Below are 24,829 nucleotides of genomic sequence, written 5' to 3' on the forward strand. Positions count from 1 at the left end.
AATATGGTGTGCAGTGCTCTTCAAAACCCAGAGAGCAGTTATTCATCATAATCAAGTCTGCTACCTGCTGGTCTGGACTTCCACTCTGGTTAATAAGGGAAAGTGTCAAAAATGGAACATGTGATTTTGTGCTATATGAATAAAATTGTAATTCAATTTTATTGAATTGAATACAGTAGACACTGCATGGATATTGATGTTGCCCAAGAAGATTAAAATGCGTTCTTTAACGAAGAACAGAGTTGTGTGTAGGAGTGTGCTGTACTGTACAGCTTTGGTTTATTTCAGTGCAGCATTGTTGAAACACACTTCACTGGTAATTTAGCCCTATCAGTTCTCCATAATCCCCCAGGTGCCATTACTTGGCTGCAGACCAATATGAACGACTTTATCTGGAATGAAGAGTATTAACCGAGAGAGCGCAGCCAATTACTGTTTCATCCTGAAAACGATGCTTGTTTACAGGCATGTAGCTGCGACATGATAACAGCCAGCTGTGCGTAAAGGTCGAGGGATTGTGTGAGTGAGAGTGTTGAGTCGTGCATAGAGCGCAGAGGTTTGTTTGCAGGAGGCAGCAGCTGTAGCGACCATGTTCTGGCTGCGGACAGAGAGGTCTGTGCGGCCATTTAATTTGGAAGTGTTAATGCCAATAACCAGGCTCGCTTTCTTGCTTGCTTGGAAGAGGGAGGTGGGGAGGAGGTGGAAAGGGGAGGGAGGAGGGGGGCTTGCAGTTTGCCGATACTTGGCTGAGTTCTGACGCCAGCACTGAAGTGATGTAAGAGACGGAGGGAGGGAGAAAGCCGAGAAGGAGGGGAGAAGAAGCAGCGCAAGAGAGAGAGAGAGAGAGAGAGAGAGAGAGAGAGAGAGAGGGGGGAGGGAGAGAGGGGTTCAGGGCTCTGATATTCTCCTCACTTTCGGAGACCCAGACAGAGAGCAACTCCCCAGCGGGTCTCCTAACTGAGGTAGGCTGGCTTTCTACACTCCCACCTTTTTCAATATAAATGAAGAAATTATATGTTAAAGTTATATTTGATATTTTTGTTGTTAAACATTCATATAAATGGTCCACGTTCAGGTTAGCGCACAGAGAGGGTGTAATGCTTAACAAACAGATAACAGTCGTTCATGTGGAACATGCTGCTGCTGTGTGGGTGTCACGTAAGTTGAATGCGTCGTGCAAAACAGCGAGAACGACCTGAAGTAGGATCATTTCTCTCGACTGAAATCTGCTGTTTGGACGTGTAGAAGCCTACTTATTAATTAATGACGTGACTATGACGTGAGGATAATACCTAATGAGACCATTTGGCTTGTGTGTTTTTTTTCTCCAGCATAACTTTGACTTGAGCACAACTGACTGGGGTCTCCGGGATTCAGCACCTTGGACAGCGACAGAGCGCGGACTCTCATAGAGAGACCCGGGAAGAGCGCACAAAGCCCGGCCACCCGTCAGCATCACTCCCCGGTCAGGATATGGTGCGCTCCTGCCACTCATTCCCGATGGGTCGCGATGGGCTTTAGTTTGTCCATTGCGTAATAAGAGCCGAGAAATGCCCTTGACAGCAGCAATCTGCACAGAGTTGTATTCAGCATGACGGCGGCACAGGACACTGAGCGAGTAGGGGAAGACTCGGCGGCGAAACTTGCACAAGACTAAACCCCCTGCGTGTCTAACCAGAGTTAAAGTGTCTTTGCCCAAACAGACTTCTTGACACTACCATGGGGATACGGCACCTTTTGTTGCTGCTGATATACCTGGACCCGCTGAGTGTGCTGAGCGCCGCTACAGGCGGTAAAAAGCCCAAACAGCCGGCCAAGAAGGTTCCCAAAGCCACTGCGGTCCCCACGGTGGTCCCGCAGAAGACCCCGCAGCCGGCGCCCGCCAGCAACCACGACACCTGCCTTGGCTACTACGACGTGAGCGGACAGTATGACAAAATGTTCGAGTGCAACAACACGGACCACCGGTACTGCTGCGGGACGTGCTACCTGCGCTTCTGCTGCGAGTACAAGAAAGACCGGCTGGATCAGAAAGCCTGCAGGAACTACCAAACACCAGTGTGGGTAGTGACGGCCGCCCCGTCGCCAATCCCGACCGGTGAAACGTACGATCCGAGCATGGATCAGACCAACACGGCGGTCTATATCACCTGTGGGATCATAGCCTTCATCATAGTGTTGGGAGTGTCGGCCAAAGTTGCGTACGACAAAGCTACAGAGCCGCCTCAGGAAATGAATATACACAGGTGAGTGGGCAGAAGTGTTTAAAAGCACATAGAATGTGAGAAGTGGTGAATCCACGCAGTGTGTCTGCAGCACAAAGGCTCAAGATTTTCTCTCAGATCGTCTCCCCTCATAGAAAAAGACATTCTAACCACTAACCTCTAAGCAGACAGGGGTCAAAGGTCAGAAAACCTGTCAGATGCAGCATTTCAATGCACCAGAATACAACTTATCATCATTACTTAGTCATATTTCTGTCTTAAGTTGAGGTCAGAGTGTTTTTTCCCACACATCAGAGAGAAGGAAGCAGAAACCAGGCTGCCCATGTGTTTTAATTAATGAACAGATTGTTATTTAAAATCAGACCTGTGTGCAGTTTTTAGATCAGATTCTATCAGATTTGCAGCAGATGTTGAATCTGTGACTAAAATAATCACCAAGGTGCTCAAAGAGAACTATTACAGTTATCGTGGTGGTGGTGTGGTGTTCATGAAGCGCGTGCATGTGTGAGTGTGCGTGCATCTGTTGTGTGTGGGAGAGAGTAGGACTGATGCCCAACGTTTACACTGGATGTTTGTTAGTTTGTGTTGCAGAAAATCGAATCTTTTAAAAAAATGCCCTCTCTGGTGTTTGAATCTAACTATAGTTCAGATTCTTTGCCAGGACAGCTGTCAAACATCATCACTCACACGGCCTAAACCCCCGCCACACCCGCCCCCACCCTCTGCACACATCAGAACATGGCTGTCTGGTGTGTTCAGGTGGGGGCGGTTTGACAGGAGTGTTTAGCAGAGCTGGGATACCATGGCGAATGTTTTCTGCATCTCACCCTCTCAACTGGCTCTCATATGGTGCTTCCTCCTGAGGCTGCACCATATGAGAGTTATCATACATGAGTGGACCACATGTCGTAGACTGTACCCACATCAGTGAACAAATGCTGACACACATTATTTCCTCAAGATTGAATAGCGTTTTTTTTTCATTGGATGCATTATTCAACACTCGGGCAATCTTAAGACTGTGAATAATGGATAGTGTTAACGTTGTGGCTGTATCAAGGTCGTGTGACATGCATGCACCGCTGCACATTCAATAAGTAACAGGAAGAAGGGAAGGGGAGGATGGAGGTGAAGGTGGAGGGGGGCTAAAATATTAATTTAAAAGCAAAGGTTACGTCGGTAATACATTTGTTGTACAAAAGCTTTGAGCTGCTGCCGTGCCGCAAAAGTAATTTGATTTCCTCTTTCAAAAGCGATGCCAAAAAAAGCAAACAAACACTTTTTGAACTTTCTTTCATCATGATTGCTTCTCCCTCTCTCCCACTCCCCCCCCCCCCCCCCCCCCCTCCCCCCCTCGAAGGGCTCCATCCTTCCATATGCACCTGGTGCGGTCTGAAAAACATTCAAATTCAACCCAATTAGACGAGATGCTCGCACATCCAACGTTGTTTCTCTTGCAAATGAATATTCGGCATGTTCCCAGACGTAAAGGGAGAAAAAAAGACAGAGAGAAGAAGAAACAGAGCAGTCCCGAATCACCCATAATAGCACAACACTGTCTTAACAATTAGCAGCCATTCGTCGTGCGGGAAAACAGACGTGCTATCACTTCGTTTTTAACTCGGTTCAGCTGCACCAAGAGAGGGGGGAACACTGTACAAGGAGAGAAACATCTTTTTGGTGCAGTACTAACAGCCGTTCTTGTTTTCTCTTTGCTTTCCAGGGCCCTCGCAGACATCCTGAGGCAGCAGGGGCCCATCCCAATATCGCAATATGACTGTGAGAATTTTGCAGCGATGAACGGCTCACCCAAAGACAACACACCGGTCAGAACCTCATCCAAAAACCACTACACCCCTGTGCACACCTCCAAATCCAACCACGGTAAGAGCTCTCGCCTCTCCTTCCACTCAATACTCAAAGCCTCACAAGCATCCGCTCCAGTTTATGTGTCATGACTGTCGGTCCAAAACAGCTTGAAGGCAGATTTCAGCAGTTCAGCCCTTTGCCAACAACCATCTCGCTGTGTATGTTAAGCATGTGCCATATATGCATTATATCTATGCAAGATTCTGCATTTTGCCTCCAACGAGCACCCACTGTGCTCACCCTTTCAGCTGTGTAATCTCCAATGTTAACATCCAGTAATCATCCTATTTGAGCGAGGGAGTGCGAGGGAGAGAGCGACAGAGGAAAAGAGGGGCCTGCTAGTGGAGATAATTACAGGCTGGCGAGGTAGCGCGGCCCTGCAGTCTCTGACAGGCTGGAAGTGATGACCTCTCAGTCACTCAGTGGGTGAATCACGCTCAGCTCACGCGGCGTGATTTAACCCCACGATGCAGCAAACAGACAGGGAACATAAATCGGCAACATGGCCGAAAAAACTGTGCGGGAGTCCATGTCGTCCAGGTTCTTCCGACAAAGCAGAGCGGATATCAGATGCACTCAGGGAGAGGACACAGATGAAAAATCTTGAGATATTAGAAACATAAAGAAACGCTGAGATGGACAGGAAAGAGAGAGAGCCTCCGTGTGCAGGACAAATACACATATTTTCAGACATCATCTTAGTGGCTGCAAATCAACACTTGATGATATGTGATGTAGCTGCACCCTGATCTATTTGGTAAACACTTTTTCCAAAGCTCCTAACATTACACTATGTAAAATAGGACGTATTGACTCTTTCCCCTGGTGTAAGGCTCCAGATACCTTCTCATCAATCAGGGAGACAGGAAAGAATGTGTCCGGAGGAGGAGGAGGCCTCTGCTGGTTCTGAAAGTTCTGAAAGTCAAACATCACAGTAGCCGACACAATACACGTAGCTGTTTCAGTTGATTTAAGCTACAAGACAGCAAAAATATTTTTGTATCCTCATCTATGAATAATAGATTGCGCAGACTTCCAGCTTTATTTGGATTTACAGACTCTTGTGCGTGTGTGTCATGTAAACTTGGCCTCTTTCTCCCACAGTCCCATCCATCAGATACTTACTGGGGACATTTTCCTGTAGCTCAGTGTTCGTTTGTGACCGCAGTCTGCGTTCATTCACTTAGTGTCTCCTCCGCTCAGACGCCGCATCAGTCTACTGCTAATGGCCGCCGGCTGGCCATGCAGGGGACAGGGCTGGTACGTAGCTGCACGTGCTTGCAGGCTGCCTTCAGCGCGACCTTGCGTGCATTTATACTCAGTAAAAGGTCAGGCATCACTTTATCGCTGTATCTGAAGCTCTGCTCGGCTGCGACTGTTTTGCCTGCTTGCTCACAATTGCTCAGTCTATCCCAAGCCAAGCTCCCTCCCCACTGCTCATCAGGGACCACAGCAGTCCTGATGGGGTTGGACATGAAGGGCAGAGACAGCTCAGGCGAAAGCGTGGTGAATGCATGCATATAAATTGGGAGCTCCGCTCGGGCCCCAATGAACGGGCTCCAAGGTGGTGTGGAGAGGGAGCCCACTCCCTGTCACAGAAAATGCATATTCATGTGCGCCTAAATGGCCATTTAATGAGAGGGTCCTCGGCTGGTGTCGTCTCTGCTGAGAATGGCACTTCAGATCCGGAGGCTTTAGAGACTTTTTAAATCAGGTGGAGAGACCTCATAAAGAAGTGGCTAAAGGGCCAGAGAGGATCAACTTCAAGAGTGGGAATAGCATCCGTTTCTCCTTTTGGTCCTCAACATGTAATGATGCCCAGTTGCTCTGAGCAGTAATCACTTCCTCACCTAAGCTCCGTTCTAAAAATACACTTTGATTTATTTTTCTCCACATTGCGGGCATGTGTGTTACCCTTGGTGCACTGGAAAACTTCCCTGCATTTTGAGAAAGATAGAAAAAAAAAAAGAAAAGGGCCTAAAGCGAAAACACTACAGACAGCATAATATGATACCAGCGCAAGTGCTGCTATATTTATTCGCATCCACTCTGCATTGTCGTGGAGCTCAGATCCTCTTTTAGGTCTGGGGTGTAAACACAAAGCGCCCCACAGCCACAACACGGAGCAGACCTTGAAAGGGAGGAGTAGCTACCTTTACAGGAGTTCGCCTTTGGTTAGAGTAAACAATCACCGCTTCTCTGAGTAATGCAGTTTGGCCCGCAGCTCTCTTCAGATGAAGTTGATTTATTCACCGCACACCGCAGGCAAAGATTTGCCTCCTTTTTTTTTTCTTTTTTTTTTTGGCTTTTTTTTTTTTAAATGCTTGGTTTCCTCTCTGACATTTTCTTAATGCGCAGAATGATGAAATATAGTTTTCAGGTAGTGCAGAGAGTAGCTGTTTCCTCTGTCTCAGTTTACTCAACAGAAACCAAAGAAAAAACAATTACTCCCATATAGCAGTTCTGCAAAAAAAAAAAAAAATAGGCAAATTGGATTATGAGTTATGGAGCTGCGTTTACTGCACCAGAAGAATCAGAATAAGCAGAATGGGATGAATGTCTGTGTGTGTCTGTGTTAGAGTGCACGCTCATGCTTCAGCTGGTATCTCTACGTGCTTGAGCTTCCTATACAGCGCTGCAGGACCTGAGCGCTCACTTCCTTTAGTTTGAAATGAGCAACCTCCAGAGCTGAAAGGTCAGCTGCTGTGGACAATCAGAGGTCGTGATGATAGAATAACATTTCCAGCTATTTAGCAGCTTTGACATGACCTTCAGATATTTTTAAAACACGCAGCTTTGTGTGTGTGTGTGTGTGTAGTGTGTAGTGAGTGGAGTGTGTGCTCTTTGAGTTACCCAAACAAGAAGTTTTGCCTTAATAACAAAACAGTGATTTAATTACTCTAATTATTCGCCAATAGGCACTTTTATAATCATATTCAGTGAGCCCCCCCCCCTGCCCCAACCACTACCACATACACACACACACCTCCGTCTTCTGCCCGCAACCTCCCTCCAATTAATCCTCAACGTTTTCAGCTATAACATCTCCACTGTGGCCCCGCTGGCTCCCCATTGGCTGGATAATCATCACCCACATGTTAAAAACAACATTTCTGTGCTGACTGCATCAACATGTTTAATAGAAGCTTCCTCCTGAGTGCACCTGTGTTAAACCTCAGCATCTGAGAGACCCCCACCTATTTGTCTCTTGCCCTAGATTTCATTACTGCACCTTATTATGCAGCTGGACCTTGCCTCCACCCACCCAGTGTTCACGTGTGCTTGTGTGTGCATGTGTAAAGTTTCAGGTGTAGAGGCAGGGATCCATCAGCATCTCTTTTCTAGTGACAGTACCAGTTAATTATGGAGCGGTGTGGATCCTGACTTGCTGCACTGCACCATTAATTTCATGAGAGGGCAGGGGCAGGGTTAAAGGAAGAGAGGGCCTTGTATTTGTCAAGATGGCATTTAAGAAGCTCTGATTTTTTTCATGCGTGTGTCTCAGACAGAGATGGCGAGAGGAAGGTAAAGATATGAAGACGCTCCACCTGGACAACTCTATTGAGATGATGTACACAGCCCCACGTCTACTCCAGCAGATCAGCATCTGATAACGCTATAAAATCAGTATACCATGTAAATTACCCCTGCCCGGCTGTGTTAAAACTTAATCGACCTTGGAGTCGGATAACCTCCCCGATGACAGCCACACAGCATCACATGGCATCACGGTTCATGATATAATTATCTTATTATTCACATTTTCCCACTCTCTGAGGTGTCCAGAGAAGAAGCCTGATTAAAATAGTATTACCATATGAATCCTCTGCACCCGGCAGCCCCGGTGCCTGGTTCATTTCAGTGGCACATGTTTGAGGTGAAAGTCACGATTTTCTTTTATTTTTTTGGTATCAAGGACGATAAATTCACAATGCGTAGCCTTCCCCCTGCAGTCTCTTCATGCTACCTCACCTTAATGAGCTGGGAATGGGAGCAAGGGGATGGGGGAAAGGAGGGGATTGCTTTTGAAGGGTCTTTCAGATTCGTGGGTTGTCGCAGTGGGTCGTGGAGGGGCCTACCAATGACAAAGGTGACAAAAGAAGACAACAATAAGGTGTGTGTGCTCATGCAACATTGCTGGTGGTGTTGGGAATGGGAAAAATAAGCCCAGCAGATTCTCGATCTGCAGCCATGAAAGCAGCGCAGGGAGAGGTGTGATTGAGTTCAAAGTGCAGTGGTATGTGAGTGGTTGAAACATATTGCTTTTTTTTTTTCTTCTTCTTCTGATGTTTGTATAGTTCACTTTTCTACCTTTTCCCATCTATCTGTGCCCGAGGGAAAGACACCACAGGGAAGTTCCCTCTCTGACGCCATGACAAAGACACAACTGGGGCCACTGAGGATGATGGAGAAGCACTATTTTCTTCTTGTTTTGACAGGAGCCCTGAGGAACTTTAATTCTTTATTTTAGCTTAGGGATCCCCAACCTTTGTGTTATGTGACCCTTCAAAGGTGCATGTATTTGATTTAAGCCGTAACACTGCACATATTATATTACAGTATATAAATATACATATGGTAAATATCCTAAAGGGAAAAGACGCCAATTTTACACATCAAAGTGTGTTTCCAGGTGTTGGGGAGTACGACTGCATATGTATGAAGCCTTTATTGTCTCCACAGGGAGCAGTGTGGAGTCCTCAAGTGATGTCACTTGAGTCAGTTGAAGAAAATAAAGACATGAGCTTGCCACACCTCTGGAGCCTCGCTCCTCATCTCTACTTCAGGCTACATTAGATGCCAAGAGCGCAACAAACCTGAATCTCTGACCAAACTGTTGGTGGTAGAGTTGGATTGTGGGTAATGCCAGTATTTGATGTGTGAAATAAAAAAAAGACGACGTCCCTGCAGTACTGCTGTATTGATTTTCTTCTTTTGAACTGTTGTTGGACCAAACAAGAAACCTGAAGAGTCAAATATTTCCTGACATTTTATAGACCGAACTATTAAATGAAAATAAACAAATTAACAAGAAATATGTGTTATTTGTTGCCCTACAAGTGACTTAAGCCCCTCACACAACTACCAACATCTAGCTTACAGTCAGCATTCATTCACGGGTCAGATGATTGCAGTGGTCACAGGTATCAGCTCCTGCTCCAGTCAGCACTGATTGAAACATGATGCTCGGGTGTAAAAACTCATTTTCACACTGGTTCCGGTGTGATGCCGTAATGTGAGTTGAAAGTTCCATACATTAGCACATAAAGAAACAGAAACATTACTTATTGTTTTTTTGGAGTCTTTGCAACAACAGTTGTGTTCTTACCATCTTGCATCATGCAACACTTTAAAGTAAAAAATAAAGTCACCACTGTAACTGGACCCTATGCTGCTTATCAACCATGTTTCCCAGCAGCTTTTGTAATGTCAAATGTGAAAAGCAAATTCGTCTACAGGCAAAAGTAAAGGAGTCAGTCAGCTCATTTAGGGGCTTTTAAAAAAAAAAATTCTCAGTCTTGGTTGCTTATAAAAAAATCAGGAAGCTGCTGACTACGACACTCAACCTTTCCTCCATGTCACATAGCTGAGTTAAAACAGTTTAATAAAAATTGAACCTTTCTCAACTTCCCATCACTGAAATTATCACATTTGAAGGTCACAGTGAATGTCGGGGGTGTTCTCAACATGGCTCATGCTCCTGAGAGAATATTTATGTTTTAGTCTCATTAAGTTATTTATCTTAGTCAATTTTATTGTTTTAAATATGATTTTAGAATCACATTTCTGTTGAATTTATTTGAGTGTTGTCTGTCTGGTCTGTAACCTGTAGCTGTTGTTGCCTATTTCGGTCAGGACGCTCTTCAAGGAGAGGTTTTGAATCTCCTGTGTTTCCTGCTTAAAGAAAAGAACTGACGTTTCCCATAATGCAACGTGATAGTGTCTTTTGTTAGACCTTCCCCATGTCCCTGCTCACGTCTTTCCCCCGGTGTTATGTTTACATGAAAGTCATCCTGATGACCTCACTGTGACATCCTCAGGGTTACAGTCTGAGACTCGAGGAAACACAGAATACATGAGACAAATGTGTTCACACACACTGCCCTTAGTGTATAAAAATGGTTGTATTGGCCCTTTAAAGCTGGGAAATCTCTTCTTGTCACATATTGTCATTGGTTAAATACCTCGATGGGCATGATGAACTCTTCAGGATATTAAGACTGTGTGTGTATGTCTTTGTGTGTGTGTGTTTCCACATACATGTGTGTGTGAATGGATCTGCATGTTCCTGTGTGGTGGCCCTGCATGTATGTGTGTATGTGTGTGAATAGGTCTCCATTACGGAAAGGAGAGTGTCCGGAGCAGTGGGGGCACCGAACTTCACAACTTCATCTCCTCTGGCTTTGTGACGTTGGGTCGAGGCCATCCGAAAGGTAAACTGCCTTTTCTTTCAGTCTTTTCTCCTCTCTCCTCACACAGCAGATTGAATGAACTCTTATCTAATCTAAACACCATGCCGTATACCTGCTGAATGCTAAAGCGACCTGTGTAATGTTCCACTTGCAACACCGGTGATCAACAATAAGACACCTGACGGAGGTGAAATGTTTCCAGATTCAATTTCCCTCCCGAGCAATTCACATGAACTCCTGCCTCCTGCGTTTTTGCAATTAAATACAAGCAAGCACGCACTTAGTGCTGCTGATGGGCGACGACGAGGTGGAGAAGGTGAACTCACGCACACACATATCCCACAAACACACACATACACATGCAGCCATTAGTCGGGAGGCAGAGTTTTCCCATGGGTAATACACTGATTAGTATGCAGCCATGTTGGCCGAGCTCTTGTGATTTATTCCCATCCATTTTGGCTCCACAAACTAGACCCTGTATGTGTGTGTGTGTGTGTGTGTGTGTGTGTGTCTCACCTCGTGGGGGTTTGCGAGCCGAGCTCCTTTACCTGATACTGCTTTCCAATGTTTAATTGAATGTGTTTGTGCCGGAGCGAGTGTGTAAGAGTGTAATGTTTGATGGTGGCTGACTGCTTTGGTAAAAATCGACATGATCTGAATGTGATCTGGTTCCACTGCTGCGCACGCCTTTCCACTGCTTCCTCTTTGCTCACTAAAACCCCGCTGATTTCCTGTTCATCATCCTAATTACTGCAGCTGATGACCTGTCGTCGCTTTAATAAATACCCGTTCAGATTTTATGTGTCGCTCTGCGGGCATGTGTGGCTTTTTCCAGTGGCAGAAACTCATCTTTTTAAACAGAACGGCTTTGTTTCACAAGTGCACAAAAAAAACTGCAGGGGCCTGGAAGCTTCCCTCCACTTTTATTTCTAATGAGGAACCATCGTATTTATGTTTACATGAAATTAGCTGTTTTCCTCCTTGCTTTTTGCTTCGTTTGTTTTCATCCCCAGAGGGGGTCCATTTCACAATGGTATTCATAGGCAGCCAGAAGAAAACAAACTCTGCTGATATTCTCTGTAGTCCCCCCCACTGCCTACCCCTGCATCACTTCCAGAGATTAGTAATAAGAGAAAAAAAGATTAGGTTTTATGAATCCTGATTATTTTAAATATATTTTCCCCTCTGCATAAATATCACAACAGAACCACTGTGGCTGCATACTTGTCACAGCTGCAGTATGGGGTACGGTTTAAATCAAATCAAATCAAATCAAATCAATTTTATTTGTATAGCCCAAAGTCACAAAGTACATTTGCCTCAGAGGGCTTTACAATCTGTACAGGGAGTGACACCCTCTGTCCTTAGACCCTCGGTTTAGCGTTCAGCATCTGTGCAGTCAAATCTGTTTTCTTGCAGCGGGTAGCCTTTGATTCCTCGGCTGCAAAAACAAATGAAACGTGACAGATTGAGATCTTGGAAAGGTCTGCTGATGCTAAAATTCAGTACAAAAAACTAAAAACTGTATGTGAAGCAGCATTCAAGAGCCTCAGTTTTTCAACAGTATTCTTCTTTCTAACATCTGTGTTTGACTGTCTTGTGCCCAGAGGCGAGTATTACTGTGGATTGAATCCCAAAATCAATGAACACTGGTCTGAAGTTTGGTTTGGGTATTGTTGCAGCTTGGTATTATCTTTAGCATTTCACCAGTGTACAATCACTTCAGGGTGGTGCAGTTTAACCAAGCCTCCCCCGCTCTCTCAGAGTCTTTACAAGCACTCTTCAAATCCACCAAAGCAGAATGGCTTCAGCTGCATAACATACTACCTCTCTATGTCTGACTGAAGGATAGAAACTGTTTACACTGACAGTATATACAAGGTTTTGACAACACACTATCATTTCTCTTTGCAGTTTAATGATTCACAAATAGTCAGTAAATCACTTGATCCTTCACTTGACCCAGCTCTGAATTTATCCAAAATCTGTGGACTGGATTTGAACGTCCAGAGCTGTCAACCTGTGGGCTGGTGTGAACTCGCAACGATGAGATGGAGTCACGTTGAGGTTAACAGCAAGTAAACAGTCCGGTTGAATTTAAATCAGACCGAGCTTCATCATTTTTTGAAGAGGTTTGCACAGCTTGGTTTGCTCTGGATGAGAGTAACAACATTTGTTGGAGAAAAAAAAAGAATGCAAATAGACAGTCACCGGTAAGTCAGTGGAATACACTCTGTTTTCACGTGAACCTGGAGACAGATGTTGTCTCCTCTGTTCTTCTGTCGTCTCGGTTTGGCAGACTTACAGAAAAAAGGTGTAGGAGTCATGATGGACTCCTCTGGCATGGGTATGGCAGCTCTTACGTTGCTTAATTATACAGGCGGAAAGTGTGTTTGGTTGTTAATTATATGGCAAGCTGTGTGTCTGTGTGTGTGTCTGTCTGTGTTGCAGCACAGCCCTTGGGGAGGAGATGTGAGGTCAGAGCAGCTGGATGCTTCACATCTGTGTGGTGGGGTACAAAACAACCCCTGTGCTGAACTCTAAATGAGATCTGCCATGAGCACTGGTGAAATAGGGAAACTAATATCCAGCCTCTCATACTGCACTCCGAGAGTTTGTTTGTTGTAATATACGTTTTGGTGTGGTGACCTTCCCCTCAGCTTACCCTGCGTAGTTCTACTTCAGTTAGTGGTGTCCTACATTTCCCAAAATGCCTTTTAGCAACCTTTATAGAAGGGTCAGAAACTTGTTGTTGCCATCTCTAGGGTACACAGAGTTTTCATCTGTGTCCTAATTTCATACCACGTATCAATTCTAAACTAGATTGTGTGTTTACGCTGGAAAAGTAACAGAACTGAGCTTTTATTGTGAAGCAGCTGGAGGAAATGCAATATATCTGTCAGCAGGATTAGTGGAGCTTTGTTAGCAGTGTGGGATGACAGAAAAAAGAAGAAGACAAAGTAAGTACATGATGTTTTCTACATGCATTGTGTATGGCTGTGTTTGTTTCCAGCTTAAAATGACACAGGTACCTGTGTATGGAAGATAATTGAAAAAGAAAAAAGTATCACATTAAAATGTGAACATTTATTGTTAGAGAAGATATTTCATGACATACAAAGTTAACACATTATAGCAAGAAACTTTTCATGTTATAAGAATATAAAATTTTGCTCCTTAGCCCGACTATATTTTGCCCACTTGACCAACTCCGGTTCTGGCACGACACCAGCTCCTGTCATGCAAACACTAACACTCCCTCGGTGCTATGAGCTCACAGCCCGTGCAGCCCGGATAACAAACTGAGATAACATTAGCTAACAGCAGCTACAGTTGAGCAGTTTACTTTACTGTCGATCAGAGGGAAAACCAGAAAACATTTCCCCCATGAAATATGTATCCAGTTTCACTAAAATCAGTCAGATAGTTGGTGGTGTGTGACTGTAAAGTGTATTTTTTGTGGGTGATTGGTTGCCTGAATGGTGTATGGGGTGCAGAGTAGAATCTTTCACCTGAACATGTTTTAAAATCTTTATCATAGAAAAATGAAAAACATCTCATGTTTAACAATAATCTGTAATAACGTTTTAATGTGATACTGATCTAATTTCTTTTTCTGGTGTGGTAGCATTACTCAACCACCAAATCAAAAACAGCACAAGTATCCAAAAAATGATGCTTGATTCCTGAGTGTGCTTTTTGATGCATATCATTCTCCCACAATGCAATTCTCACAGAACCAGAGGGGCTACACACATTAATGCTGTCATCACTATTTATAGTTCACTATACAGTGTACGTCATGTCGTCTAAATGTCTAGTAAGAATTGTTGGACCCTGTGGTCGACCCGATTCCATGTGAAAACATGAATTCATGCGTTCAATAAATCAGCAGTCTCTGCTGTTGTAGCGTTCTGAATGAATGATTAGTTTGTGCAACATGGAGAAGGAAGGAGACCAAGACACACAAAATCAGAGCGAGGGCCCTTTTTTCCCATTTCATTTGCGGGCACACTGTGTCTTTAGAGTCTACTTTACACCAGCTTACAGACCAGAGCCATGTGACACTTTTACGTCCCAGCAGTCAAAGCACAAGCAAGGGAACACTTTTAGTGTAAGAATATTTAATTTTCACAGTTTCTTGACTCCTTACGAAACCTTCTCCTCCTGTACAGAGTCAGGTGTAGCGTGAGGGTGGGTGGCCATCTGTTTCCCTGCATGATCTCCCTTTGCTCAAAGTCCCGGCTTTCTCTCAACAGTGAAGAACACCAGAAACGCAGCCTGCAGAGTTGGTTAGAAGGTTGGATTTTTTGGCCTGAATGCTTTCTTTGGCCTCGTTTTGAGGCAGGACTTGACGGCACAAACACACAGGGTCACTTTTGTTTTCGATTTCATTTTTTGTTTAATTCCCTTCTAATTGTTTAACTCCAGTTGAGTGTTTTCCTAGAGTGACAATCTTTTAGTCATGCTAAACTTTATTTAGCATGCACAGCTGCTTAACTCACCCCTGCCCCCTCAGCCATCTGTCCAGATCGATGCACCGCCTCGCAGATTCCTTTGCTCCTGTGTATTCTGTTGTCCTCTTGTCCAAAATTAGGAGGCAGCAAGGTTGAAGCTTCTGTCAAACTGAGCCAAACTAATGAGGATGCTCACTGATCTGTTGTGTGTATGTGTGTGTTGGTGTTGCTGTTAGATGGGACTGCACTCTTACACTGCCTTGGGTGTAAAAACTGCAGAACTCAGTTTGAAGCTTCAGAGTGGCGAGTAATTGTATAAAAGTTCTCTGGAAACATAATCTTAGAAGATAGATAAGAGGGAGCAACTTTTGCTTTCCCCTGTTTGCTGGCGGTGGTGATGCAAACGCTACACCACATCGTCGCTTCGAGCCTACGCAGACTGAAGCCCAACCGCCGGCTTATATTAATTGTTCTTGTCACAGAAGAACTGCGGTATACTTTCCTAGTCACTCACTGTCACCGACTAAAACTCTGCACTGTAAATCACTGTCACGTTGTCACACTTCTTTCTCTGTGCTGGAGTGGGTTTAAGAGAAGGAGAGTAGGTGCTTCGGATTGAGAATCCCTGCTATTGATGTAGCTAGTTTACAAATCAAAACACCTTGATTGATTGGAATTTCCTGCCTCTGTCAGGAGAGTGGAGTGACAGCCGGCGTGCATATTTTGATATTGTATTAAAAATGCAGCTTGCCAGCTGTTATTGGTTGAATGCATCCGTTTTAATTATTTTTCCATATGTCAGTCTTGTTGATATGAAACGCAGCCAAGCCACAGCATCCGGAGAAGTGATTACTTCAGACAAAGCCTCCATCCTTGACTTAGCGTGTGCCATACTTCATTACCTTGCTAAGCCCAACTTTTAATTCTGCCCTGTGGAGGAAGTCAAATTGGTTTTCATGGCAGGCAATTATTGTTTTGTATGAATATGATGTGTCTGGAATGGTGGATAGCGGCAGAATTAGCGGGGGATGTTATCACAGAACTTTTATTTACAGTGCAATTTCGGCGCATTAACCAGTGCAAGAGTCACTAATTGGCATTCTCCTTATGTAGCAAGTTGTGCTGTATAACAGTAAGAGACCATAGGGACCGTCAAGGGAAAGGAAAAGAATCTAACAAAGCAAACACTAATCATTCGGTTGTGCTGTCACAAACTAACAGCTGTTTGCCTCTAAATGTGTCCTTTTTGTTTACCTTTTGTGAAGAACTTGATGACAGGGTATAAAAAGCCCCTCTCAGCATTTCAGTACGTCCCTCTGATTGTGAAACAGTCATCTCCTGTTCCTCCGAAATGAATCAGATGCCTTGGAACAACAAGCCCACAGGCAGTATCATCATTTCCAGCCTGTGTAATCAACACTCCAGGCTAATGAGGCAGAAGATGAAAACATCCTCTCTGTGAAAACCTTTGGTGTTGTTTAAGGTACACAAGGAAAAACAAGCCCAGAAAGGAACTGATTCATATGTTGACCATGAAAAAAAGCTTCCAACGGCGTCATCAAACCGGCGACAGAAAATTAAACTGTGATGCAAAACGCTCATTTTCCAGACAATCAAATAGTGTTACAGTCACTCACTTGAACTTTGTGCCCAATTTGTTAGCTACTACAGACTTGAGGGTTTGTGAGCCGGTGTGTCAGTTTAGACAAATATCTATGAAATAAAACCGCAGTAAACAACATAGTAAGTTGTACCAAAAAGATTTATTAATACTGTATAATTATATGCGTCTGAAAGGACTGCTACAAGGGTCACATTACAGATCGTTGTTACAGAGCTAGTGCTAGTAAACTAATGCCACATTGTGTTTACAGCCTGCAATAATCAATATTTTTATTCTTAGAATATTTATAGAGAAAAGAGCTTTGCGTAATGTGAGAGGGTGTTACTTGCAGTAATGAACCCACAGAGCTCGATGGATCTGCACTTCCGCACGATTTCAGTGTCGTTCTGATCATTGTTCTGGTTTTACCTCCTGCGATGTAACTGTTTTAGCTCACAGTCTCGGCACTTTCATCAATTTTCCAGCAGTGGAAGGCAGCTGTTTTCAGTAGAAAAGCTCCATTGTGCACTACCTGCTCAACACCAAACATTAGACAAAACAAAGTTAGCACCTCTCTGGTGAACATAATGGAACATTTAGCAGCTAAAGAGCCAAAAGAAATCAATGGAGGTTTAAATAATAAAACACCATTGGCTCTACAAGCTATTATGTCACAGTTAGATCACTGTCGGCTTCCATTTGTCTTTTCTTAGAAATCGTTAAAATGTGTGCAGTCACATTTACTGAAAAACAAAGTCTTGTTCCTGCCTTGTGTTTGGGCTGTGCATCATTATTATCACATAAACCAGCAGACCAGACTTGGTTGAAAGTTTTCTCCAGCAGCTAAAGAAAATCGTGTCATATGGACAAATCCATCAGCTGATTTATGTGTTGGTGGCGGAGTAGGATGTTTGTGTTTGTCATGGTCAGACCGCCTCGAAAAGAGAAATTCACAGCAATGTGAGTGATTGTATGAGTTGTCCATTGGAAAAAAACACAACAAAGAAACTTTTATCTGACCTCCACAGTGTGAACGTGAATGAGCCGGTGCATTACTTGTTATTTTATGATTCTAAATGTTTAAACTTGCAAAGGATGGGTGGATGGATGGAATACATCGTTTAATAAAACACACTGACACTCATGAAAGTGTAAGAATGATAGTTTAGCTGGTAATTTTGCACAGAGAGCATTTTTAGACAGAACTAAATCCAAGGGAGACAGATTAAAATGAAATTGAATTCATGTAGTCTTGTAGATTTTGGTCTTTTTTTTTTTATATAATGGGGCCGTCCAATAAGAGTAGGTTAAGTTACTTTCAGGTAAAAAGACATCCATCTTTTAAATGTGGGCTAAATTTTGTAAGTCTTAGATGATAGTTTTCATCTGGGAGGTACTTCACTGATTGTATTTTTTAATATGTTTCAATAAGTTCTGCAGGATCTGGGCATATTTTCCATCAAAAATCAAACAAAAGCAGTGAAAACCTAAAGCAATTTTTTACAAGCACCACAGTAATGTCGGTCTGTTTAATTCTGCCCACAACCTGGGAGGTGTCGTTACCCTTTGGGTGTCAAAACATGAACAAATAGATGTTATGTTAGCTGTTATGTTGTTATGTTAGTTATGTTATGATATACCAATGCAATCAAACATCCCTGCATGTCCAAAAGTGACGCTATAGAAGCGTACCTGCATCCTCACTTCTTGAACCGTAGGGCCACTGACCACACTGCAGTTTTAGACGAGTTGGGAATGATAACGTGTTGGATATACACAAATATATAAATTTCATGGTCTTTCAGCTTTCAATTTGTTCGTATCATGATGACAATGGGCATTTCTTTGTATGTAAAACTTAAATTTAAGGAAATCGACAGAAAGACAGCTTTTTTTTCTGAAAACAGTTATGTTTTACATTTCACGGTCGGTTCTGTTTTGTTTTCTTCACTGATTATTTGAATTAAAAACAGGTTGTCAAGTTAGCAAGGCTACTGACAGGTAGTCATCATAACAGTCCATAACAAAAACCTTCTTGAAAATGAGTTCATTATCTGATAAGATATTGGTGTTTGCTTTTCCTCGCCATGATAAGAAGAGCTCTGAGTGAATCTTATCACTGCTTGCCCTTTTCTTCCCTCACTGACAAAACTTCCTATTTAAACACTCTGAAACCAGGTCCCACTTCAGGGAGTGATCTGTACCCCCAAATCACTTTTAGGGGCTTAAAAAGTCCAGGCCAGGCTGCTCACTTTTTCACTCAGTGGCTGTTTTTGATTGACAGCACGCTTCCTACCGGGCAAAAGTGCTCCTGCTCATACAAATTGATGGTCAGGTTCAGGGGAGGTGGCACGGCTGACCTGCTGGCTAAGCACTCTGCGGAGTAACCAATAAAAAAAAAGTGTTAATAAGGTCCTGGGGAGAGCAGGGCTGGGGCTGTGGCACTCATTAGTGGAAAGAGAGATCAAGACAGATTTCTTTTACCCACAACACAGAGAGGTGATCGGACATCTCTATCCTTTGCCCTGTCTCTGGAGCTTCCTCTGCTGAATATGGAGGAGATGCCAGGATAAGGACAAACTGTGCTGCTGTATAGTAGAAACGCAGGAAGGAGCAGCATATTTTACTGGTAAACATACCGTCTGCTCAGGTAGGGGTTAACAGGGCGTTGGTACAGTAGGTAAAGTAAGTGAGTGTGACATGCCTGTTTTATCATTCACTTTGAGCTGCAGCAAGAGCAGAGCAGAGTGGAAAAGAAATTGAGTGGTAAAGAGTGACTAGCTGAGCCTTTACCTCCACTCTGAGAAGGGTTCTGTTCACCCTCATTTACACATCTCACAAGCGATCCTCGGTGTCCTTTAGCCGAGGACTGAATTAACATCTATCTGTGGGTATTGAGAAATTAACACATGTGACAAACACCTCGTAGCATTTTCCGAAATACCACCCAATCTCAAATATGTTGAGGTCGGTGAATGACAAGCCCCCCTACAATTCCTGACAAGACTCTCGGGTATCCTGAGGAACAATAGCACTTCCAGATACACTGCAGTCAATTACAGTGATGTGAGATGTGCGGGGGCAGACAGAGGAAATGACAGTTGGGAGACAGCTCTCTTATCATTGTCCTTCTGTTGTGGCCACTTTGAAACAAGTGGAGCTATTTGTCTGGCAGTGAGGTACGCTGTAGGGAAGAGAAAGAAGGCTTTTATCTCAGAGAGAGAGTTGGGAGAAAGGAATATGCAAGGAATGTAGCGCAGACAGAATATCTGAGCGCTAAAAAAAAGTGAGCGAGCTAAACAAGAAAAGGAGATTTTGAGAGCAGGAGTCTGGCAGGTAAAATGGCAGGAGAAGAGATAGAGAGTCCTTGCAGGCATGTAGTCGGGGACAATAGGCTGACAAGGCTGCTGTGATGTTTGCTCGGGCACGGTAGCGTACTCTTAATGTGCAGCATCAATCAAGATGCTGCCCAACGCACAGCGTGGCAACTTTTATCGCCGCTCATTAAAGTAAGTGCAGATATTTTATGCATCAGTTGGAATGCAAGGACTTTTTCATGCTAATTTCCCTCCTTTAGATTCGTTATTCATCATCTTTGATCAACGGGGTCCTGTACACAAATAAAGTGGAGTGGAGGCTGTGCGCCTGATGAATCTGGAATCTGCCATGTGCTGAAGCATCACATCTGTGGATTGCTACCACTGCTTAAGTTTGTTTAGCAAGCTCAGGACTTTTATATATGTTTAACAAAACTGTATAATATATTAAACCCTCGTCCAGTTGTTTAACAAGGCTTTTCTTTAGAGTCAAATTAAAGAAGTGGTTGCATTAACTTCTTTTTAAAAGGGAGCATCTATTATCCTTAAACAAAGATTTGGAATCGAGTCGACTTGAGTCACTCTTTTGATGACTTTCAACTTAACTCGATAGAAAATAAATGACTTGAAACTCAACATGGACTTGGAAATTAAAGATTTGTAACTTTACATGAGACATGATGACTCAAATTGCGTGTCTGTGTTTACATTTAAATATTAAATATAAGAAATGTTCAATGTTGACGGTGTTGACATGACAGTTTCCATGTAAAGTTATCTGGTATGCAAACGCACACTGGGAACAGAATTTTCATGACTGGATGATGACGCCGTTAGTTCCTCTCCATGCTACCTGATGGTCCCTGGATCACATCATCATCACCGTCAGTATCTTAGGGCGAGGCGGTACTACTTGACTTGCCTTAACTAATGACTTGACATATTCTGTGAGTTGACTTGCCCAAGAAAAAAAATTACTTGGGACTTCAGTTCCATGTCTGTCCTTTAAAGAGAACAAATAGAGTCTGGAAATCAAGATTTCTGTCCTCCAACTGACCCTCTCCCCATGGGAGTGTGTCCCTGATGAAAAGAACATTTAACAATTTTAAATCCACACCTTCTTTGCCCCAACTTCTGCAGGTCCATCCAAGACAGATAAAATTATTTAAAATGCCACGACCTGCTCTGAAATACAATGAACTTGTGAACTTTGCCCCAAATATCCATCCTTGTGGACCATTTTACTTCCCTTGCCAACGCATTGGCAGATGAAAGAAGGATGTTGAATTGTGCTTTGGGTCTGGTCCCAGTCTTTGAATTTCAAGATTCACCACACTGGGGCTTTCTTCTTCTTCTTCTTCTTCTTCTTCTTCTTCTTTACATTCCTCTGCATCACAGCATACACAATGGGAATTGAATCCAATGTTTAGTTTGAATTGATTTTTTATGACCGAACGTGAGCAGTGAACACTCATTAGACACATGTGCGCAGATCTGAGAGCTGTTAATCCACTGCTAAAAGGAATGTTTTAAGCCTTTGAATCAAACAGTCCTCTTTGAACCCTCCTTTTTGAGATTCCTCTCAGTCCTGAGTACATTATTAAATCACACTTGGCAGTTGTTTGAATTTTTGTTTTCTCTGAGTAGCTCTAACCTGGTAATCAGCCATTGTCGCTCCCCACCAGCTGAGAATTTAACATAACAAGCACTGAGGCGGCCAAGTCTGAAACTGGGGGGATAAATGTGCACAACAGAGAAGTGCTCCACAGCCTTGGTTACCAAATATTTAGCAAGGGGAGCACCAAAAATAGCTGGCCCAAGCTGTTTATCATACTGAAAAGCGTGACATTGTTTATTGAACAGCCATGTCCTTCACAGAATTGCTGGAAGTGATAAACCGGCCGATATAAGTAGTCATGCTAAGGGTGTTTTGAGGATACTTCTCCAAGTGTTTCAGAAAGGTCTGGTAAAAGACTGATGTTGACTGTGCCGCACTGACCTCATGCAGCTTTATACCCACCTCCCTGCGAGGCAAAGTCCCGCTCTCATCTGTAATCTATTATTCATAACGAAGAGGCAGAAACGAAGACTGGGAAAAGCAGATAACTTGGTCGCTTTTTCCTCCATCCACCTCCACCCCCATATTACTATTATCCAGAGGGCATTGTGTGGGAAAACAAATGGAATGATTGCCTTTTGTTGTATAGGAGGGGGGGAATTTTGTATTCTGTGCAGAATTTGAATGTAGACTTGCTATTCAGAGCACACAAGCTATGACTGCCAGTTGCATTGTGCAAATAATGATGCATGGGAGGGATCAAATTAAAATTTATCAGCTCTGGGTTGGGATCCATCTCCAAATCTATTTCCAGCAGATGAAAAATTGAAAAAGGCAAAGGGAAGCGCGTGTTTCGAGTTTGGTGTTAATTTGCCCTGTCACTCCGTCTTGTTTTTGATCAATTTCTGGTTAAATGTTAAGTCTGTAGTAGATTTTACTGTTGATTTAATCTCTTCAGTTAAGGCATGCACATTTTGAATATCCTTAAATACTGTTTGACTTTCAACAGTTAACCTTACCTGATATGTCTTAACGCCAACCCTGACCCTAGATAAGACTCTAGTCTTAATCTTCACACTTTACTATGTGGGGACCAGCTTTTTGTCTCCAAATGGTTGATAAGTCCTCATAATGTGGGTGCTGCAAAAAATTATTGTCCCCACAATGTAGGATATACAAGTACACATCTAAATATTAACATGCAAAAACAGTGGACCTGCAGATGCAAACCAACAACCCTTTATAGCAGCCCTGGTCCTATTGTGGAGGCTGATAAATGTCTCCCGTTGTGGTGATAATCAGTAATCATTATCAATTTACAGTGGGCAATTGTTTACTGAGCACCTAAACAATTCGCTAATTCCGCATTCACAGATGATAAACCATTATGAGCCACCTTTTGCTCATTGCTCTCAGTGAATTAGCACAGTGATAATCCAATTCGCTGAACTGGGCCGACCAAACCTTTAAACGTACTTTTTCATTATCTCTGCAATATATTTAACAACAAGCTGAGTCTCTCTGCTTCTCCATAAAGCAGGTGGTGTTTTCCTGGGCATCAATTTCACACCGTTGTTCACTCAACACGCAAACTGGAGGGACGAGGGATCAACACCTTGTCAAGGCTGGCATTAGGCCCCAATTTGAAAAATCACATGAGACATGAGAGACTTGACATGCTGAGAGGAGCCCTGTTGGGCTTATAAAGCTACTCCATGAGCTGTTGGTTGCAGAGAGAAAGCAGAGCCATGTCTACATCTCTTAGCTGTCAGTGACTTTATTCCCACACTGCACATAACGCCACAGTGGTCCCGGCCCTCTCCGACCAGAGCGGCAAAATGCCTCCATGTTGTCGCCGGTGCGGGTTCTGTGAACTTTTCACATGGCGGGGCGCTTGAATTATCGCTGATAGAGGCTACAGGTATTCAATCTACACGCCCTGACTGTCGGGTAATAGACAGGGAGGCTGAGGTATTATAATTGAAAGGCCTCTTCAATAGCGATAAATAATGAAGTTTCCCTCGGGTCCATTAGAGGTTGGGGAAGGGAGTGTGTCAGATGAAGGGGGGTGTTCTCACATATATCGAGCCAGCCTGTTAACCCCCCTCTGGGTGAGGCATGGTGGGAATATGATACGGGTGTGAAAACACAGGAGGGGGAGTCACTCACACTGCTTCATTATGAATCAACCGGAACAGGTCTATGCATGACATAACTGTGGTATTGCTGTTAGATGAGGTGTTATTTACTGGCATTATCATTTCAGCTATAAGTAGACATTACGGGACCACACCAGTGATTTTGCGTGTTATAGCCCATGTACTACAAATCATACATACTTCAAATGCTGCTGGGAAACATGTTCAGATGTTGGAATTTTTTTTTGGCAAACACTCAAATATTATATCACACTATAATAGATTACAGAAGTCAAGCAACGTTTGAAAAGCGTGAAAATAGATTTCCATATGGAAATGAATGGAAACAAATGGCTGTCAGAGTGGTAGCCATTGACTTGCCATTGACGATTCAGTTTCTGATGGTGTGACCATCAAATTAAACTGTGGTCTTGTAAAATGGAAACCAATGGCTCCAACAGTCATTCGCTTTCATTCAAATTCTTCTAGTAAAAAAAAAAATGGTACATAGTGTATGTAAAATATCGACATTTGTAGTTAAAGAGTGTGGAAACATACTTGTTATGGACCTTTAAAATAGTAGCCTGTCCTATGTGCGTACTTAGTATAAAAAAATTAAAGTATAAAAAAATAACATCAATGTGTTTTGAGTGATGTTGGAAAGTTGGATCTACCATTCCCTCTGGATTTGGAGCAGGAAGCCTCTGCAGAAGTATTTAGTTCATCATGTGACATCAGAACCACTGACACCTACGCTTAGGAAATTCTATTAGGGGTTTAGCAGGCTCATAAATCAGAGTGACCCACCCTATCCATTCTGTATTAGGGCTGTCTGTGGGATGCATGCGGCATTTAAATGGAAATTACATTTTTCAATTTCATTGCAGGTTTTACAGACCTTTTTATGTAGCTGCTGTCAAAGAGAAACCTTAATCTCATCAGATGTGGGCAAACTGACGTCTGATATCTCAGATTTAATCAAATATAAACATCATGACTGACTGTTATCTGATTTTTATTACAAGCTGAAGATCATGACTTGCTGCTATGTGAATTTTAATTAAAAAAAACAAAAACATATCTATCTGTAGCCTGTAGTTTAAAGCATTGCGGCAGAGGAGGAACATCATCAACATGCAAACAAACTTTTCTTTTTCCCAAACGATTGCGCACTCCTGCCATGCAAGTCACATGCCACTGCCTATAGTTTATGCACATAGTAATTGGCACACCCTTGAAGCGCTTT

At 43.2% G+C, this 24,829-nt stretch overlaps 1 protein-coding gene across 5 annotated transcripts in view; it reads left to right on the forward strand.

Moving 5' to 3' along the window:
- The first annotated feature begins 854 nt into the window (after window positions 1-854).
- The window catches only part of LOC104933664 (shisa family member 6), a 62,911-nt gene continuing 38,936 nt past the window's right edge, over window positions 855-24,829 (forward strand). For 4 of the 5 annotated variants that reach the window (XM_019259575.2, XM_019259578.2, XM_019259577.2 and 1 more), the window contains exons 1-4: window positions 855-962; window positions 1,332-2,246; window positions 3,949-4,109; window positions 10,427-10,528. In XM_019259575.2, coding sequence (XP_019115120.1) covers window positions 1,720-2,246; window positions 3,949-4,109; window positions 10,427-10,528 — 790 coding nt within the window. In that variant the 5' untranslated portion in view covers window positions 855-962; window positions 1,332-1,719. Of the gene's footprint in view, window positions 963-1,203; window positions 2,247-3,948; window positions 4,110-10,426; window positions 10,529-24,829 lie in introns of those variants that run through there. The other variant, XM_019259576.2, reaches the window with a different exon arrangement.

Source organism: Larimichthys crocea, chromosome XVI (genome assembly GCF_000972845.2).
Source record: "Larimichthys crocea isolate SSNF chromosome XVI, L_crocea_2.0, whole genome shotgun sequence".
In the NCBI taxonomy this organism is placed as follows: Eukaryota; Metazoa; Chordata; class Actinopteri; family Sciaenidae; genus Larimichthys; species Larimichthys crocea.